The following is a 16646-nucleotide window of genomic DNA, read 5'->3' as shown; positions in this document are numbered from 1 at the left end:
ATGGGAAAGCAACATGCAACCACGTGCTGTTTGTAATTTACAGATTATAAACAAATATATGTAAATAATAAATGTAAAGACACAAAGAGGTTGAAAGTAAATGGATGGTAAAATACATACCATGCAGACTGTCACCATTAGAAAGCAGGAATGGCTATCTTAATATCAGATGACATAGATTTCAAGACAAAGTATATCACTAGACATAACAAGGGGCATCTCATAATGATGAAAGGGTCAATTCATTTGGAAGACATGATAATAAAAATTTTTGTATGCATCTATAAAAGAACTTCAAAATATATGATGCAAAAATTAGAAATAAAGGAGAGAGAGAAAGTTCCAACTGGCAGTTAGAAAATTTAACATCCTCTTTCTTAACAGTTGGTAGACAAGTAAATAAAAAATCAATAGTCATAGAGAATCTGAACAACACTATTAATTATTTTGATATATACAGTGATATATACAGAACACTGCACACAACAACTGCTGATTACATATTCTTTTCTGGAGCACATGGTATAGTCACCAAAGTAGACCATTTTCTGGTCCATTAAGTGAGTATCAATACATTTAAGGGATTTAAATCATGCAGACAATGTTCTCTAACCACAACTGAATTATATTCAAAATCAATAAGAATAAGATATCTAGGAGAATCCCAAATATTTGGAAATAAAAAGATTAACTTCTAAATAATCCATAGGTCAAAGAAGAATTCTCAAGGGAAACAAAAAACATCCAATTGAACTGAATTAAAATGAAGAGTTGGTGTATAAAAATTGGTGGGATATTCCAAAAGCAGTGTTTAGGGGAATATTTATAGTGATGATGGGCTCAGTAATGGCCCGCCCAAATATGTCCATGTCCTAATCCCTGGAACTGTGACTATTGCCTCATATGACAAAATGGACTTTGCCAATGTGATTAAGGTAAGGATCCTGAATAAAAAGATTGGTTTGTGGCAGCCCGGGTGGCTCAGTGGTTTAGTGCCGCCTTCAGCCTAGGGCCTGATCCTGGAGACTGGGGATCGAGTCCCACATCGGGCTCCCTGCAAGGAGCCTGCTTCTCCCTCTGCCTCTATCTCTGCCTCTCTTTCTCTCTGTGTCTCTCATGAATAAATAAAAAAAATCTTTTTTTTTTTTTAAATAAAGATTGATTTGGATTATCTGAATGGGCACAAAATGTAATCACAAGTGCCCTTATAAGAGGGAGGAAGGAGGAGATTTGTCTACAGAAGAGAAAGCAGGAAATATGTTGATTAAAGCAAGAGGTTGAAGTCATGCAAGGAAAGGGTCATGAGGCAAGGAATGTAGGTGCTTCTAGAAGCTAGAAAAGATAAGAAAACAGATTCACGTCTAAAGCCTCCCAAAAGAATCAGTCCTGCTTATACCTTGATGTTAACCTGGCAAAACTGATTTCAGACTTCTGATCTCTGGAACTGTAAAAAATACATTTGCTGTGTTAAGCCATCAAGTTTCTGGTAACTTGTTAGAGGTAAAAGAAGACTAATGCAACAGCTTTAAATGTGTATATTAGAAAAGAAGAAAAGTCTAAAATCAAAAGTTTCAAGTTCTAGACCTAAGGTTCTAGATCAAAACCTAGAATAATAGATCAAGAAGCTAGAAAAAGAAAGAAAATTAAACTCAAAATAAGCAGAAGGGAGATGATGAAGATGGGAGCACAAATCAATAAAATAGAAAGAAGACCAACACAGAGAAAATTAACAAAACCAAAAGCTAGTTCTTTATTTGTTTTCTTCTTTCCCTTTTATAGAGAGAGCAGGAGTGTGTGTGCACGCGCATGTGTGACCTGGGAGGCGAGGAGAGAACAAGAGAATCTTTTTTTTGTTTGTTTGTTTGTGTTTTTGGTTTTTTTTGGAACAAGAGAATCTTAAGCAGGTTCCATGCCCAGCGTGGAGCCCAGTGTGGGGCTCAATCTCATGACCCTGCGATCATGATCTGAGCTGAAATCAAGAGTTGGATGCTTAACTGGCTGAGCTACCCAGGTACCCTCAAAAGTTAGTTCTTAAAAAAAAAAAAGCACCAGAATTAATGAACTCCTAGCTAGACTGATCAGAAATAAGAGAAAGAGAACGTGCATTACCAATATTGAGAATGAAATGAGTTTATCATTATAGATTCTACAGATATTAAAAGGACAGCAAGAGAATATAATGAAAAACTTTATGCCACAAATTTGACAACTTAGATGAAGTGGGAAAATACTTAGAAGAATTCAACTTACTAAAATTGACACAATATGAAATAGAAAATATTGGAGTACCTGGCTGGCTTAGTTGGTAGAATGTATGACTCTTGACCTCTGTCAAACCCCATGTTGGGTGTAGAGATTACTTTAAAAATGATAATAAAATCTTAAAAAAATACAAAGAAACATTCTATTTACAATAGTGCCAATAACACTTGGCCGGATGAGCACTGGGTGTTATGCTATATGTTGGCAAATTGAACTCCAATTAAAAAAATAAAAAAAAAATAGTGCCAATAACCATTAAATTCTTAGGTATAAGTTAAAAAAAATCATATGAGAGCTCTTCACCAAAAACTACAGAACATTGCTGAGAGCAATTAGACAAGACTTAAGTGAATATAGACATATAACATGTCAAGGACTGGAAGACTCAATATTGCTACCACAACAGTTTTCCCTAAATTGATCTGCAGAGTCAACATAATACCCATCCAAATCCTAGTACACATTTTTGGTAGAAACCAAGAGGCTGATTCTAAAATGTATATGGAAATGCAAGTGATCTAGAGTGGCCAAAGCAATTTAAAAAAGAACAAAGTTGGATGTCTTACATTATTTGAGCATATGACTCGCTTAAGCTATAGAAAACAAGACAGTGAGGTATTAGCAAAAAGACAGACATATAAGTTAATGGGACAGATTGGAGAATCCAGAAGTAGACCCAAATACATGTGATCAATTGATTTTTGGCAGAGGAGTAAAGGCAGTTCACTAGAGAAGTCTCTTTAACAAACAGTACTGGAACAATTGGATATGCATGTGACACAAATGGTCATCAGTCTTTATCTCACATCATACACAAAGCTTAACTTGAAATGGATCAAAAAGCTAAATGCAAAAGCCCTAACTTAACACCTGCAGAAGAATATATGGGAGAAAGTAATTGTAACTTTGTGGCTAGGCAGTGATTTCTTGAATAAGACTCAAAAAGCATGGACCATAAAAGAAAAAAGTTGATAAATTGTATTTTATCAAAACGAAAACTTTCAATTTTCAAAAAACATTAAGAAAGGGAAAGACAAGTTCCAGAACAGGAGAAAATATTCTCAGCACACATATCTGCCAAATGACTTATATCTAGAATATACTAAAAATTCTTTTTTTAAAAAAAAGATTAAAAATAAATAAATAAAAATTAAAAATTAAAAAAAGATTCTATTTTTTTGAGAGAGAGCATGAGCAGGGTGAGGGGAAGAGGGAGAAGCAGCCTCTCCACTGAGCAGGAAGCCAAACAAGAGGCTTGATTCCAGGACCCTGAGATCATGACCTGAGCCCTGGCAGGTGCTTAACCAACTGAGCCACCTAGGCGCCCCATACTAAAAATTCTTACAACTCAATATTATTGAGACTACAACTCAATTTTTAAAAAGGGCAATAGATTTATTTTTATTTATTTACTTGAAAGAGAAAGAATACAAGCAGGGGGAGGGGCAGAGAGGGAGGAGCAGCAAACTCCCTGACTGTTGCAACGCTAGATTGCACGCCACTGAGATCGTGACCTGAGCCAAAACCAAGAGTCAGATGTTTAGCTTCACCGACTGAGCCATCCAGGCTAAGTGGGCAATAAAGATAAACAGACACTTCATAAAAGAAGATACAGGAATGGTTCATAAACATATGATAAGATGACTGACATCATTACCATCAATGCAAATTAAAACATCAGTGAGGGGCACCTGGGTGGCTCAGTTGGTTGAATGTCTGCCTTCAGCTCAGGTTATGGCCCTGGGGTCCTTGGATTGAGCCCCGAGTTGGGCTCTCCGCTCAGTGGGGAGCCTGTTTGTACTTCTCCCTCTCCCTCTACTGCTCCCCCTGCCTGTGCTCTCTCTATGTCAAATAAATAAATAAAATATTTTTAAAAAATCCATCAGCAGGACACCACTACACGCCCATGGGAATGGCTACAGTGAAAAAGATGGCCAATTCTAAGTACTGGTGAGGATACAAAGCAACCAGAACTCTCATAAACTATTCGTGTGAGTATAAAATGTACAACCGGCCTGGAAAACTACTTGGCACATTCTTCAAAGGGTAAGTATGCACCTACCATACAGCCACTCTCAGCACATACCCAAGAAAAATGAAAACATGCCCATGCAAGACTAGTACAGAGCAGTCTTGTTCACAATTGCCTCATATTAGAAACAGCCTAGGGTGCCTGGTTGGCTCCGTGGGTGGAGCATGTGACTCTTGAACTTGGGGTCATGAGTTTGAGCCCCATGTTGGGAGTAGAGATTACTTAAAAATGGAATATTAGAGAAAAAGAAAAGAAACAACCCAAGTGTCTGTCAACAGGATAAGCAAAATGTAGTATATCCATACATATCACTCAGCAATTTTAAAAAATGAACTACCAGGGCGCCTGGATGACTTAGTCGGTTGAGATCGGACTCTTGGTTTCAGCTCAGGTCATGATCTCAGGGTCCTGAGATGGAGCCCCACGTCAGGGTCCCTGCTCAGTGGGGAGTCTTCTTCTCCCTCTCCCCCTGCCCCTCCCCGCCACTCCCTCACTCCCTCACTCTCTCTCTCTCTCAAATGAATAAATAAAATATTTATTAAAAATGAACTACCAATACACACAACAATGTGAATAAATCTCAAAAGCATTATGCTGGGAAAAAGAAGAATACATACAAACATATACTATATTATTCCATTGATTCCCTCGATTCCTAAGAGCCCTCTCTGGAGTTCAGAAACCAAGGGAGCACTCATGTGTGCACAGTGCAAGAGGAGGGTAGGGGTTCCCAACCATGCCCTCTCCATGTTCATCCTGTCCCTGTGCCTCCCTCAGCCATTCCATTGGTTGCTTCAGCAATAGAGCCCATCAGTCCCTAGGGTCCAGCATCCTGTGGCTGAGGCTGGCACATCCCCCGTGCATCCCTGTGATGGGGGAGGGACGGTTCCTGGGTCCCACGGTCTTTGATCTGAGAGGTCGGCCCCACCCAGGGCCCTCCCTGCAGCAGGATGACATTCAGAGAATGCCAAGAACAGAATTTGGGGTGGCTGGTCTATTGCTCCTAGCAGTACCCCACGCCATCCAAAGGCCTCAAGCCTCGCACCCTGAGAACTCTCTACTTCCCATGGAACACAGCAGAGGTTATGGCCTCTAACGGGATGGATAAAGGATGGTGAGAAAAATAAGAAACTGTGGAGCAGAGCATTTTTCCACTCACCAAAGAGGAGTTATTCGGAAGCCTACTACCTGCTTTGTGTGGAGCCTCCAATAAACGGACGAGGCTCTTTTCTCTCTGGATGGACGCCTGCCTTGGCCCAGGCCTGGCTGCTGCAGCTTCACTACCTGGGGCCCTGGGATCCCCACGTGACTCCTTGGGCCCCAAGTCCTAGGTGGTCATTTGCATCTTCTTAGCCTAACACGCCCTCCCATATGTGGGGGGGATTTGGGTGAGGCTGGTTCCTTGAATTCCTCAAGGCACGCCACCTCCTTTCTTCAACTTCCTGTTGTGCTCCCCAGACACAGAAGAGCAACAGGCACGTGGAAAGAAATTAAGGGCTAGATTCTTTACGACGGGGACATCTCCCATGCATCCTTCTCTTTAATCCCAGGGTAGAAAATCCCTGGTCATGAATCCTAGGTGACAATTGGACCACAAAACTAGGTGAGGGGCAGCCCTAGTGGCTCAGCGGTTTAGCGCCGCCTGCAGCCTGGGGCGTGATCCTGGAGTCCTGGGATCGAGTCCCACGTCGGGCTCCCTGCGTGGAACCTGCTTTTCCCTCTGCCTGTCTCTCTCTATCTCTAGTAAATAAATAAAATCTTAAAAAAAAAGAAAAGAAAAGAAAAGAAAACTAGGTGAGGCTTTTCTTGCCTTCCCCCGAGATCTAAAGGCTGGGCTTGGCCGGTGAAGCCATAGGACAACCGTTTATCCAACCAGCCACACAAGGGTGGCCAGGAGCCCCCTCACCAGGCCTCCTTTTGGGGACAGACCAGACACAGGGCAAGATGACCAACCCAGAGAAAGTCAGGTGGGTGGAGTCTGGGAAGGAAAGAGGGAAGAGAGACTCACGTGACCCTGTGGTGCTTGGCAATCCAGGAGGAAGGGAGTGAGGATGAAGTCTGCGGCCCCCAAGGCTTCGGCCTCCTGCCCACCAGGAAAAGACAGCCATGTGTCCCTTCAGTCCCAGGTTCTGGACACAGGCTGAGGGACACGCCTGTGCTCAACCCGACGCCAGCCAGGTGCAAGCTTCCCCGGGTGTCCCAGTGGGGCCCGCAGATAACCAGATTGCGGGGGGGAGCCCAGTGAGCAAGCAGGATGAGCAAGGAAGGACGTGCTCCCCAGGTCCCAGGACACAAGCCCCGGGGAGGGGAAGTCAGGCCTCCAGAGCCCAGGCGAGCGCAGGTGCATGGTCTTGTCCCCAAGCAGTCTGGGGAGGCCGAGGCAGGGAGGCCGCCCGGTCCCCGGCACTGGGCCCCCACCCCCAGCGGGGAGGCACTGAGGCTCAGACACCCGGGGTCTCGGCCCCAAGCTGGTTGACCTCCACCTACCACAAGGTTCCTGGATATCCTGACACCTGCTCTCTCTTTTCTGTCCCCCCCACCCCACGCTCTTCTCTTTCTTTCTTTTCCCCCCCAAATCACCAGGACTCCAATCACCACCTTGAGAATTTCATTGGAACTTCATTGGTGTCTCAGCGCACCCGGCCCCGAAGAGCCCGGGCAACTCGCCAAACGTTCCTCGCCCTTCTGCCATCGTCCCCACCGCCACCATCATCCCCACTGCCACCATCGTGAGGAGGTCGCCTCCTAACGAAGGTCAGTCGACTGAGGCGGGAAAGAGTCCGTTCCTGGGGAGGGTCGGCAGAGGAGCACTTCTCGCAGATTCCAACCATTCTCGCTTGAGTATTCCTGGCCTCGCTGCATGTTCCTGCGTGCCCCTCTTTCCCCACATCCCCCGTGTCCTCTTTGGTCCATTCCCCTCTCTCCGTCCCTCTCTCCTCATTCCAGTCCCATGTCCCTTCCTCCCCGGGAACCCCTGCTGCTGCAGTAACCCCACCCTCCCTGGGCCCAACTAGCCAAATGCTAAGCTCCTTAACACCCCACCCCCAAACTTTATTTTACCCCCTTTCCCCTCTAATAAAGAGCCTCCACGTCATTGTCCCACACACACCCCTGCTCCCTCTCTGCTCGGAGTCATGGAGTCTGGCCCTACTTCAGACTCTCATCGATCTTTATGAGCAATTCCAACTTTCTAGACAGCTCCTGGGCCTCCTCCCTCATACTTTCAGCTGACCATGTCTTTGCTTCCTCATGCAAATTCCCTGACTTGAACACAAGGTTGACCACTTCCATCAAAATGAAGAGACCATGGCTGGCCATACCTATGGCTTGGGCTCCTCTGACTATTGCCTGAAGAGTGCCTCTAACAACTCTATTCACCTGCTCCCAAACTATACCTAAGGCTGTCAGGCCTGCGGCACTGTCTACCGGTTGACTCCTGAAGCGGCCTGGCCTGAGGTTACGAATATCTCTTGCAGCGCGAGCCAGGACTTTCATGCTATCAACAGCTAAGGAAGAAATACTGGACCAGTTTTCATGCAGAACCTTTGCAACTACCTCCTCTTTATCAAGAGTGGCCTCGGCAGTTGCAGGCGACTCATGTGAGCCTTCCACGGTGCTGGTGGTCACCTGGGTAGCAGCAGATGCTGCTCCCAGCCCCACTCCAGCTACCAAGGTTTCCGGACTGAGACCCCCTATGACAGGTACCAGACCCAGACCATGAATGCCCAGAGGGCCAGTCGCAGCACCAGTGGAGCTGGCTGCTATATTGGTGATGGTGCAGCCCTCGTGGACTTGGTCAACCTCATCTGCACACTCATGGAGCCTTCTTATATACCCCTCAAGCTCCACTTTCACCTGGGGAAACACATTCAAAAACTTCTCCCTAGCCTGGCCTTCATCTTCAATATCCATGTCTCCTTCCAGGTCATTCAGACCTTCACGTAGTGCATCGGCCTCTTCCCTGTAACAGCAAAAGTCAGGTGATTAAGAAAAGCTGATCTGTCAAAGGGGCTTGATTTCATCTGTCCTACATAAACCACAGAACTTTCACTAGAAATCAAATGGAATAGAATTTTACTTGAATGCAACTTCTTAAATGCATTCAACATGAGCAGTGTTCCATAGTACACAGTCAACAGGGAGAAAAGATGTCCAAGTCATGTTAATGCTCTTGAGTGTTGGGTATTTGAGGAAGATAGCTCCTCATCAAGGAAAGGTCAGCACAGCTAGTGTCAGTGTTTGTAGACTGGGAACTCTGTAGATGAACATAGGGAAGTGGGGTGGGAGCAGAAAAACCTTTGTTGTGAAAATCTTCGTATGTACTGAAGGATTAACCTTACTCTCAGACCCAGCCCTTTGCCTTTGGCACTGGGAGGTGAGCTCTAGGCCGCACCTAGGGTGTCAAGGGTTCTAGAGTGATGATAGGACTGTCTTGCTTGGCCTGGGCCAAGCAGCCTGTAGTGCCCAGTTTTAGCAACAACCCTGTTGGATCAGGTTAGAAAGAATCCCCTACCTTCATGTCTTCTCTTAGTGATTGCTCATGCCCTGCCCCTGAACTTTTCCTTGGCTATAAATCCCTAGGTGTCTTCATTGTATTCCAAGGTGAGCCGATCTCTCTCCCCTACTACATTCTCAATGCCTGCAACTGAATTAAGTCTTCTTTATCATGTTAATAAGTGTCATGATATGGTTTACTTTCATACCTTGAGCTTTGCTGGTGGGCAATGCTTCATGGGCTATTGTCACACACTGAGTACTGGACAGTAATGCTTCCTGCGGACAATCGAAGCTTTGCATTGACACCCTCCAGGACACTGCCCCAAATGTCTCTTTCTTCTGTTGATGGTAACCCATACCCTGCCCTGTGACACAGCATTACCGAGAGTAACAGCTCTCAGTGAGCTCTACGAGTGCTCCCAAAGAATCATTCAATCTCAGGTGGTGGGGAACCCCACTCCCCAGTTACCAGTTGGTTTCAAAGTAAGAGCAATCTTAGGGAAATCTCTCAGAATTCACAGTGTAGCTCACTGTGGGTACTTGGAATTCACGAGAGAAAACCAACAAACGCTCAGAGCAAGATGGGACCTTAATGATCATTTTGTTGTGCACTTGCTGTCTCTGAAAAGCATGATGTCCTCTGCTGGGGCCCAGCCACTGCCCCAACTGACTGAGAGGCAGCACACCCGCTACCCTGGTTCCCCTCAGACTCTCTAGCTCACATCACAGACCTCTGACCCAGCACCCCCCCGACCTCACAGGTGTCACCAACCTAATTCACACCCCAGCTGGTGACAGATTCGCATGCATGTCCACCAAGACCATGTACAACTTGACAAAATCTCTTAAAGATACAAGAGAGCTTGAGAACCTTCTATCTGAAGCACTAAGCCAGAAAAGACCTACCTTTGGGCAAGCTGGTGGAGGAAGTACTTTCCTCTTTGGTGGGCACTTCTGAGTTTCCTCTTTGGTGGGCACTTTGGTGTCCTCAATGAGGACAGAATTGGCAAATGCCCCTCAGGTGCTGGAAGTTGTCACATAGCCACAATGACTCCCACTGGCCTAGCCCTGCTCTATGTAGAGGACAAGACACTTCCAAATGGTAGTCAATACTCCCAACTCCCAGGCAAGGCATAGAGAAAACACCTTCTTATGGCATCAGATGCCTGGGGGGAGGAGATCAAAGAAGAGAGAAGAGAAATGTCCCTTCTCCCTCTCACAACAGCTCTGTTTGGTCCAAGGCCTTCTCGAGTTTTGTCCTCTAGAGCTTCACCCAGTCCCAGCCCTGCTGCCCAACCCTACCTGGTCCTCCAACCTAGATACCCCTTGTCCATCCTGACAGCCAGCTCTACCCTGGTCCAAGCCTCCTGGGCCATCAGATGGGATGGCATCTCTTGGATCCTCAACTTTGTTTTTGCTTTTGTTTTTAAGATTTTATTTATTTATTTATTTATTTATTTATTTATTTATTTATGAGAGAGAGAGAGAGAAAGAAAGAGAGAGAGGCAGGCAAAGACACAAGCAGAGGGAGAAGCAGGCTCCATGCAGGGAGCCGGATGTCGGACTTGATCCTGGGACTCCAGGATCACACTCTGGGCTGAAGGCAGCGCTAAACCGTTGAGCCACCCAGGCTGCCCGGATCCTCAACTTTGACCTTGCAATTCACACTGAGACCTTTACCACAATCTTATCAGATTCAATTCGAGCTTCCATTAAACAAATAATAAATCTGAGACTCCAAGACATACAGACCCAGAGAACCCACTAGGACTGGGCAGAGATAGAGTCAGGATCCAACCCATCTCAGTCCAATTCAACCCAAGCCTCTCCATCTTGTGGGCCAGCAGGATCCTGCATGTTCATATAAATCCTTTGACTGGGAGGTGGGGGTGGGGCTGGGGAAAGGCTCTAGTCTGAATCCACAGGGCACAGACTGATCTGTCAGTGTTTCTGCAATGTCCCAGAGCAATTCCTGCTTAGCCCTCATCTCCAGGAAGAAGACCCATGGCCCTGTCTCTTCCCAGCAATCTTCTAAAAAGTTAACATCAATTGAGCACCTACTATGCATCAGTCACTATGTTCAGCATTTTACCTGCATTATCTTAGTTTCCTTGTGATAAAATTGAACAGATGAAGAGATCAAGGAAGAGCTAGGCCTGCTTTAGGTTAAGGCCCAAGGTCGTACAACCTGCCCTCAGCCAATGTCACTGAAGATGTTTCCCTATGGCATGTTGAGAAGGAACATACTCAACCCCAACCCCAGGATACTGCTGTGCAGAGATTGGGGTGTCCATCCTGGGACATTCCTGGGGGGGTAGGGGGTTACCTGGACAATGAGGTCTCAGCCACAAATTTCTCCCAGGCTTCATGGTTAATCAGCAGGAAGTGCAGTACCTCTTGACTCACCCTGTCCTGGAAATACTCAATAGCATCCTCGATAAATCTTTTGCTCTCTAGACGGATAGAAAAAAAAAGAAAGGTCGTATAGTTTTTTTCTTTTTCCTATTTCACTAAGGGAGACAGGAAACTTGGACTTGGCTAGAGGAACCCACAGTGTTAAATCTGAGTATTTATGAACTGATTGGCGGAAGAGGGATAAGAGAGAGCTGGTGTAGGGAGAGGTATTGAGATCAATAGAATCAGTTCCTGCTCCACTTTCATATCAGATAAACAGGTGCTTATGGTAGGGACACAGGGCAAGTGCCCTAATATAGCCATCGGGGTGGGGAATGCTGGGAGAGAGGAGGTAAGTAACAGGTTCCAGGTCAAGAGGAGAGTAACAATACTTAGGGAGGACATCCAGTGTAGCAGGTACTGGCCCAAACCACATAAACACAGTATATTTGATCCTCATAACAACATAAGGAAACATCCACATTTATAAAGTTAAGTAAGGCACCCAGATCATACAGGTGGGTTGTGGCAAAGACCCGACTGGGGGCCTGGTCGGTGTCCCACTGACCCTCACAGAGCAGTCAGGCTGGCAGTAGGGTGAGAGCTGGAGGGAATGGCCTCTGTTGCAAAGCCCCCAGTCATCCTGAGCCATGCCGGAGGCTTGACCAGGGCAAGAGGGCAGGAGAGTCCTCCAAGGTTGCTGGTCTACCTCCCCTCCCACCCTGCTTCAGGACCCATTCTCCCTCCTTTCTTCTCTGTTGTCCCCCCCACCCCCCTGCCGCCCACTCCTCCGCATCCTGTGTGCTATCCTGGCCTCAATTCTGGGTCATTTGAAGGATAGCAAGGGGAGGGAGGAAATGGGCATCTAGGTCATGACTCTGAGAAGGCAGGAGGGAAGTGTCCCTACAGACCCTGTGGTGGGGACTCCCCTTGACCCCTCTTGGGGGCTCGATGACACTCTCAAGGGACTGACTCCTCTGTAGGTTAACTCAGCTGGAGGCATCCCCGCAATACCAGGCATCATCCAGAAAGTAGAAGGTGACTACCTGGGGAGAGTTCACGGCCTTCCGAGGTCATGGTGCCAGCAGTGGGATCTGAGGAGTTTCCCTACAGTCTTGTCTGTGTCTCAGCTGGAAGGAGGTGTTGCTTCAGCCTTGGGGAAGAGAGAACAAATGAGCCACCCAGGCTGCCCGGATTTGACCCCCAAATGTCAAATGTGAGCCAGCTGTGGCAACAGGGAGCAGCCAGGGTCCAGGCCTCTGGTGGTTCCCTCTGGGATGGCCACAAATGCCAAAATGGACTTTACCCCATGTGTTTGTCCACTGGCCTCGGCTGGCTGCTACTTAAGGAAGGTTCCTCACCTCACTCCAACTCACTCCCAAGCCAAGTCAGAGTCCTGTCCTCCTGTTGGGGCACAAGGAGAAGATAATCAGACAAGGAGACTGCCATCTGAGAAGCTACGGAAGCAATAAAACCAAACACAGAAGAAAAGATGGGAAGACATGTTCTGGAAATTCCTTGAGGTCAAGAACATGTGTGTTTCCTAATTGATAATAGCTAATACTGATCCACTATCTAGGACAGGCAGGGCTCCTTATGTGATCCCTCACTGAATAGCCACATGCACTCCATAAGGTGGGTGCTCTTGTGGTTCCCACTTTAAAGTGGAAGAAACCATCACCTGCTCCTTCCCCTGCCAGGATGCCTTCCCCCCCTTCCTCACCTGGTCAAAGTTTACCTGTGCTTAGAGGTCCCGGGCCCAAACTCCTCCTCCCTGCACCCCCCGACTGACTCTCTGGGCTCCCCTTGAATGTGTGCTCTCCTGACTGCAGTCCTTCTCTTGTCTGTTCTCCTCCCTGAACTCTGAGGTGCTCTAAGAAGAGACAAAAGCTGAGCGGGCACCAAACATGACGGATCCTATGAATCAAATTGAAAAGACTGAAACCAAGATTTTAAGAGACGTAAACAAAGAATCTCCAGGGAAGGGACTCACCCAGGGTCACACAGTCTCCGGGGGTGGGCAGGGCAGACGCGAAGACCAGGCCTTCTGATGCAGGTATTTGGCTAGAAATGTGACTTTAACCATCCAAAGGCTTCTAGGTTTTTCTCTGCTGTTACATCCAAACGTGTAAACACAGAGATCTAAGCTCACACCCTTATCGTCATCCCCATGAGTCTACAGTTTGGTGTTTTTAGACTGTGAAGCCCAGACCGCCTCACTATGATGACTCAGCCTTTCTTACCCTGGCCCTTCTCTTCCTTCTGATGGGGACACTCAGTCCGACCTCTTCTCTTCCTGCCCCATGATGTGAGAACAGAGGGTCCAGCGTGAGGTGATGTAGAAAAAGACGTTAGGGTTCAGGGCCATGTTCAAGAAAGAATTCATCAGATGTCTTTGGTGCAAAAAGGTGGTTTTATTAAAGAACAGGGACAGGACCGGTGGGCAGGAAGACCTGCCCTAAGGTCATGAGGAATGGCCCCTTATAGACTTTCAAGTTGAGAGGGGGTTAGGGAGAGTTTGAATATCTAAGGAATCCGGGAACCAAGGTTTCTAGGACCTTGACGGGGCTAGTGACTGTTGGGAGAAGGTCATTTTTTACTGTCTAATAAACCCTTAGTCATGAGACCTTCAGATGTATATCGGTGGATTATATGCTTGGGGGATGATTGCCAATGAGTATCTTGAGGGTAGAGATAAAGCAAATTTCTAAAGAAATTTTTGTATGTTAAAGTAGACTCACAGGATCCTGGGGATCAGGCTAGGATTGCCTTTTGCCCTTAGCAAACTGTCGATATTGAGGTAGTTGTGTCCCTAGAGGAAGGTCACTCTGCCTGTTTCAAGGACTTGTCAGTGGGCTGTAGGGCATAAGCACATTTCATAATTCCTCTGCTGCCTTTATTCCCACATCATTCCCCCCTGAACACTTGTGACCCTTAAATCTTTAATGTTGCTGAGAGTGGAGGGTCATCTTCCCTAACTTCTTCCTCTGATTAGAAGAGGCACAGACGGGATCCCTGAGTGGTGCAGCGGTTTAGCACCTGCCTTTGCCCAGGGCGCGATCCTGGAGACCTGGGATCGAATCCCACGTCGGGCTCCCGGTGCATGGAGCCTGCTTCTCCCTCTGCCTGTGTCTCTGCCTCTCTCTCTCTCTCTCTCTCTCTCTCTCTCTCTCTTTGTGTGTGACTATCATAAATAAATTAAAAATTAAAAAAAAAAAAAAAGAAGAGGCACAGACATGGTCCCACCTATGGGTCGACCGTGCTCAGTTGGGGCTCTTATAGATACTAGGGTTACAGAAGACAGAGGCAGCTGAATCCATGTGTGAATCCACATGTGTGGATCTTTCTGAGTGGAAAGGATCACCCGTTGGCTTGAAATTATGGCAGCGAAGGTGTCTCGGCACCACGTGGAGAGACGTGGGAGAAAACAGCAAAACATGATTAGTATAACACAAAGAAAAAGAAGGCCAAAGAAGACTCCTCTGATAGTTGACAAAAGTCCTTCTCTAGTCTATGTGTTTAACCAATCATTAAAGGAAAGAGGAATCCTTTAAAGCACCAATTTGAGTATACACGTAGCTTAGAAACCCAGATATGTGGTAATCTGGAACATACCCAGAGCGTTTCGTTTTTATGATAGCACAGAGCACCCAGTTAAACATGTAGTGCTGCTCTATTTTGTAAAACTGCTTTATGCATTTGTGTTACCTCAGTATTTAGTGGAGAAATGCTCTTTTGAGTATCACTTAGGGCTTTGACCATGAACTTACTAAGAACTTCTGTGTGCCATACACCACTGTCCAGTCCCAAAGAGGCAACAAAGTTGGATGCGAGGTGGTTATACCAATGAGACGCAGAATGTGTCCACCATTGTCTTAAATTTGGAAGGTCGACTGGCTTGGTAATGGTTTTAATAATGCATCTGTGCATCCAGGCAAAACCCCGAGTACAGTGGCCTATCCAGCCATGGGGGAAAGCCATGGACACAAGTTAGGGCCACAAGGACATTGGGTCCCATTAGGAGACAATCATCTAATTCTGGGCCTCCCTTTAACTGCAGTCAAGATATCAAGGGCGATTCAGGCTTGGAGGGCCACCTTTTGAATTGAAGTAATAAAAGAGGTCTGCTGTCACTTTGTAAGGACCAAGGGAGTCCAGATCCAGGAACAATTTCTCTTAGTTTTTTTGTTGCCTCCAAGGTCTTTTTTTTAACCCAAATCAGTAGCCTGGTATAAACCCTGTATTACCTTCCTTGGTTATATTTGGGTATAATGATTTTTCTTTATTATTACCAACTCAGTCCTGTGCATTTCCTGGTCTGAATAGCCTGGACTTACAGACTTTATTGGAGGTAAGAGTGGTAAAAGACCTAATGTTGTTTATTTTGTGCTGTCTGCTTGGCTGCACGGTGAATTGTTCCCTTTAGAATCTCATTCCTTTGGATATCCTTTGAGGTGAATTACAGGTACTTCCTTAGGTAGGAGTACAGCCTTAAGAAGAGTAATAATTTCAAGTCCTTATTTGTTTGGGGATAATGGCTTGATAATAATCCCCTTTTCTTCCAAACGGCTCCGTGAGCATGTAGGACTAGGAAAGCATATTTGGAGTCAGTACAGATATTAATTTTTAAGACTTTGGCAATTACAAAGCATGAGTGAGCACTATAACATACCCAGCTATTCTCACTCCATTTTCCACAAAACTATTGCCACCAGGAAACCGACTGTTGTCTGTTGGAGAATCTTTGTTGGGGAATCTTTAAACTCTGGTTGACTAAAATACACAAGGTTACTAACTTCTGAATAGTTGTGCTCTCTGGAACTATGATAGTCAGGGCCAGGCATAAGGTAGCTGGTTTAGCATACGTTTGACACGTGTCAAGTGCTATTTCAGGTATGACTATAAGCACAGCCTGGTATTCAAGAAGTCAGCCTCTCATCATCTATTGGTAGCCTTTGGTCTCTATGACACTCTGGAACCAATGTGAAGTCATTCCACTCAGGGACTGTCCCATAGTGACCTCTGAGGCTCCTTTTACCAGGAGACCTGTTGTATGCTTGGCTAAAATCTTTGTTTGCAATTATACATCAACAGAGGTGGTTCTAGGATAAACGTGATTAAGGGGTAATACCATCAAGAAGCCCTCTTTTATGTGAGATCCAACTTTAACAAGATACTAATATAAGGAATGAAAGGCAAATGGGAGAAGGCTGGTCTCAAGGGATATGGGCATCCCCAAGTGCATCATCCAATCCAATCACAAAGTGGGGTCATCCGTTATCTCCACAAACCCACACTTAGCCCCACAGTTTGGGTATGCTCTGGCTTTTAGGGAGGGATTTTGTCATCCCAGCCACACAAAATTGGTCAAGGTGCTAGTTGAGTTATACAGTCGTTGGGGACCCAATCCTATTTTCCAGTTGTTTAAATGATCATATACCCATGGGGTCCTGTTATTCCC

The 16646-nt window shown here is 46.0% G+C and overlaps 1 protein-coding gene across 1 annotated transcript; it reads right to left on the bottom strand.

The window, feature by feature from the left end:
• Window positions 1-7441: 7441 nt before the first annotated feature.
• LOC140595894 (apolipoprotein L3-like) lies at window positions 7442-11837 on the bottom strand. The gene is made up of 3 exons (XM_072741601.1): window positions 11750-11837; window positions 11118-11244; window positions 7442-8255 (listed from the first exon to the last, which is right to left on the bottom strand). Exons 1-3 carry the CDS (start codon window positions 11835-11837, stop codon window positions 7442-7444), a joined length of 1029 nt encoding a protein of 342 aa, XP_072597702.1.
• Window positions 11838-16646: the final 4809 nt, after the last annotated feature.

Source organism: Vulpes vulpes, chromosome 16 (assembly GCF_048418805.1).
Source record: "Vulpes vulpes isolate BD-2025 chromosome 16, VulVul3, whole genome shotgun sequence".
In the NCBI taxonomy this organism is placed as follows: domain Eukaryota; kingdom Metazoa; phylum Chordata; class Mammalia; order Carnivora; family Canidae; genus Vulpes; species Vulpes vulpes.
Note: the sequence above shows the minus strand (reverse complement) of the source record. Positions and strands in the feature narration are given on the sequence as shown.